Source organism: Lactuca saligna, chromosome 3 (assembly GCF_052625555.1).
Source record: "Lactuca saligna cultivar CGN05327 chromosome 3, ASM5262555v1, whole genome shotgun sequence".
Lineage (NCBI taxonomy): Eukaryota > Viridiplantae > Streptophyta > Magnoliopsida > Asterales > Asteraceae > Lactuca > Lactuca saligna.
The window spans coordinates 43,518,058-43,522,131 of NC_136419.1; the positions used below are offsets into that span (position 1 = coordinate 43,518,058).

Sequence of the window (4,074 nt, forward strand, 5' to 3'; positions counted from 1 at the left end):
CCTATTTTGAAGGGGTTTATATTTAATTTGTTTTGCACCATTTAAATTTTTTTAGACCAAAATATTCAATTTTTTTATGGAAAAAATACGCAAAAAAGGTTTACTACGTCTGAACTAAGATAAATATAAAAGAATTTAATTATTTACAACGTGTATATTTATCATAGTTTTCAGTGGTTCCAAATTTGCAATATGCAATTAGCTAATTTAGCAGTTATCATTACTGAATTCTTTTTTCTTTAAATATGTTACCGAAATATGAAATATGGAAGTATAGTTGGCATGTGGGGATCCCATGTTAGCATGTGTACAGCAACTCATATGGGGCTTTAAAAGATGCAATCAATTATGAATTATTTAATCCCTTCTCCCAAACATTCCAACCATGCTTATGCTTAGATCATCAACCGCCCAATTTCTCCAATCAAATAATGTTCAACAATTTCTTCTTCTGTTGCTCCACTAGACCCAAATTGAAGTGCGAAAACGATTCTCAAAAACCCCTTTTGATCACCAAGGAAGACGACCATGACGAATTACACAATCCGACGATGGCGATGGCTTTGCTGTTGACATCGTGGCTGAATGGACGTCGGTTAAGGTACTTGATTCTAGCTCTCTGCTTGCCTTTGCTCATCCCGATCGTATGCGCGATTTTTCCTTTCCTGTGTGCCGTTGAAATCTGCTTCCGATTCTGCCGGCGCGGCCGGAAGCGTTGTCGGCTGAAATCAGGTCCGCCGCTGGATGTGGAAGGAGCTGGACAGGTGGTGGTGGTGGTGGAATGGAATCTGCTGGAGAGGTATCTTGATGATCAATTAGGGCTTGCTCTTGAAATTGCTTGTGAATGTGATGATGAAACTGATGATTTTTACAGTAATCGGAGTTATCTTTTGTGTTAATTTTTGGGTCTGGAGTGTAAATATAGGTTTCTTTTTTATTTATTTATTTATTTATAGAATTAGGTGTTGACTTCCTATAGTTTGCTAGACGAGTGTCAGGCATCCGATATTTTTTTTTGTTATTTTTGATGGTTTCCAAATATATTTCAATTTCATTAATGAAAACTCATACAAGTTCGAAAATAATTTTTGAGTGAGACCATCATGACTTGCTATGGCATATTAATGTTGTTACAATTGAAAATTTATCAAATTTAATGACTTTAATGAAAACTTTGAAACTAAATATTACACAAAGCTACTAAGGTTATGTTTGGCGGACTAGCTGAAAAGCTAGCTGTTAGCTGAAAAGCTAGTTGATGGCTGAAAAACTAGCTGTTAAATAAAAAGCTAGCTGATAGCTGAAAAGCTAGCTGATAAAAAATAACATTTGGTAAAACTAGTTGAAAAGCTAACTGAAATATATAACATTACATAAAAGGACATGTAAGAATATGTGTTTCTATAATTAATTAAGAGGTGTATTTGGAAATTTTAAAAAAGCTAGTCTAAGTAGCTTTTCAAAAAGCTAGCTTATAAGCTACTTTTTGGCTTACCAAACACGACAACATAAAAAAACTCGAAAAATAAGCTAGCTTATCAGCTAGCTGTGGCGCACCAAACACAACCTAAAATCTGGCAAAATTTTCTATTGTAACAGCCTTGACAATCATTTCTATGTTAATGTTATGTTTGACTGACTAGCTGAAAAACTAGCGAGTAGCTGAAAAGCTAGTTGATAATTGAAAAGTTAGCTGCTATCTTATAAGCTAGCTGGCAAAAAATAACGTTTGGTAAAAAGTAACTGATAAGCTAGCTGAAAGATATGAAATGACATAAAAGAACATTTAAAAGAATATGTTTTTTGTAATTAAATCAGGGTATATTTGGGAAATTTTTAAAAAGCTATTCAAAGTAGCTTTTTTAAAAAGTTAGCTTATCAACTACTTTTTGATTTGCCAAACATGACAATTTAAAAAAGCTCGAAAAATAAGCTAACTTATCAGTTAACTGTGACGCGCCAAACACAACCTAAAGTCGATGAGATAGAAAAAATTATTAAAATTAGGCGGCTTTCTTTAGCCCAACTGAAGGTGGTTGAAACACAAAAATAGTCAAAATATAATGGTTTTTATGTCGCCTTTCTGTGTTTCATTCAAATTAGACAAGGCCTACTAAAAACAAAGCAAAAGAACACCTCTAGTTTTGTGTTTCTTTTTCTGTTCAGGCCAACATGTCCTATTGTTACTTTGAAAAGAGCTGTCGTTTTTTCCCATCTCAATACCTTTTCATTTCCTTTACTGCATGGAAATACAAGTTTACTTAACATATATCTGATGGGTTTTAGCCATAAGAACTTTCCTATGTGCGCATGCAAAACCCTAACGCTTGGATCTAGGCTTTCTAATTAAACATGCTTTGAATCCAAGACTTCTAATGGCTAATTAGGTTAAATAACAACATTGAAACAGATCTAGAATCATACCTTTGAGTTCCTTGTTGATCTTGTTGTCTTGGAGCTTCTAGAGTCACAAATGTCACTCCTCTAATGGCTTACAAACACCAATAGCAAGCAAGATGATTTAGGAGAGAGGAGAGGGGAGGAATTTGGCCAGAGTATCTCTACTTTTTATGGTGTGTCGAATTCCCTCACCCCTAGGGTCTATTTATACTTGTAGACTCATTGAGGGTTACAACCTAAACCCTAATTGGATAATCTTCTCTTAAGGCTATCCAAATCCATTCCATAGATAAGCCTTTGGACGATTTTAGCTATCCTATATCTCATAGAATTCGTCCAAAGCATATCCCAATGGATTTATAGTCTAAAGTTTAACTATCAAACAATTGACAGTTTAAACCCCTTTATTTAATTAATCTCTTTAAGTCACCAAATTAATTCCAATTAATCTATGACTTATATTAATCAAATAACCATATATTATTCCTTATAATATTTACTCTCTTTTAACAAATCATCCATCAAGTTGCTATGGTGAAGGCAACCCAAAAGGACCATGCACAACCGGATCAAATACTTGCCTAATATAGTTGCAGCCTTAGACACTATTCCAACAGTCTCCTACTTGGATAAGTCTAGTAACTATACAAGTACAATTCGGTTTGCAATCATAGCTCTCAAAGACGCTGTCAACTCTGATCTAATCAGTCTTGTCCTTTAGATAGGGGATCGTACAGTCCTCTGTTAGATATCATGCCGACAATCCTATGGAATGGTTAGTCAAGCATTTAGGTTTCTCGATCTCTGATTTATTTGACATAGAACTTAATCAAACACATCAATTCAGTTCTGACCGGGCCCGACACATAAGTCAAATCAAATCATCGAGCGGCCGAGATATCGCTTTTACCTTCTTAGATAAAAGTTACAGATAAACTTCGACTTATATGCATTTACTTATTCATTAACCAACTATACACAACAATGCGTTTTATAACACCGAGTTACTGATGCGTTTTCGCAATATCAATGTACAATCAATTAACAAATAATAAACCATATATCTAGGTTTTAAGACTATATGATATTATCGTCTTGCGATCACCTTTTATATCGTATTCCATAAGGTGATTCCAGCAAGCGCGAGTTTATTCCAATGCTCAAAAGCAGTTCATAAGCACTCATGAACATTGCAGCAACCCTTGCTATGTCTAACACCATTTAGACATTCTACACACCAATTCATGACAATCTTCATTCATATCTACTCCCAACATATGAACGATTGTGGACCATTTGAATAATTCGATTATTCCTAATAAACTCAATTATTCTGGAAGTCAAAACATGCAAAGTGAAACAATAGTTAAACAATTAACATGTGACAGTAACTTTACTCATAAATAAAACTCCTTTATTTAATCATCAAATGTTAATTACATTTATCTATTATACGTTTCTAACACTATATAATCTATACTAATATCATCCTTCAGCCCAATACTCCTAGCATGCTGCAAGTGCTTAACCCTACTCAGTCCCTTCGTAAGCGGATCTGCTGGGTTATCTTCTGATGATATCCTCTTCACTACGAGTTGTCCTTCTTCTACACGATGTCTAATGAAGTGATATTTTCTGTCGATATGTCGAGATCTACCATGATCCCTCGGTTCC

At 34.5% G+C, this 4,074-nt stretch overlaps 1 protein-coding gene across 1 annotated transcript; it reads left to right on the top strand.

Annotated features, from left to right (window-relative positions):
- The first annotated feature begins 551 nt into the window (after positions 1-551).
- On the top strand, positions 552-979 carry LOC145035436 (uncharacterized). The gene is made up of 2 exons (XM_078983981.1): positions 552-873; positions 957-979. The coding sequence occupies exons 1-2, from the start codon at positions 552-554 to the stop codon at positions 977-979; spliced, it is 345 nt and encodes a 114-aa protein (XP_078840107.1).
- The last annotated feature ends 3,095 nt before the right edge of the window (positions 980-4,074 follow it).

Coding starts and splice junctions, on each gene's coding strand:
- LOC145035436 (XM_078983981.1), top strand. CDS start 552: ATGGCGATGGCTTTGCTGTTGACATCGTGGCTGAATGGACGTCGGTTA. Junction 874..956: donor TGAAACTGATGATTTTTACA/GTAATCGGAGTT, acceptor ATTTATTTATAG/AATTAGGTGTTGACTTCCTA.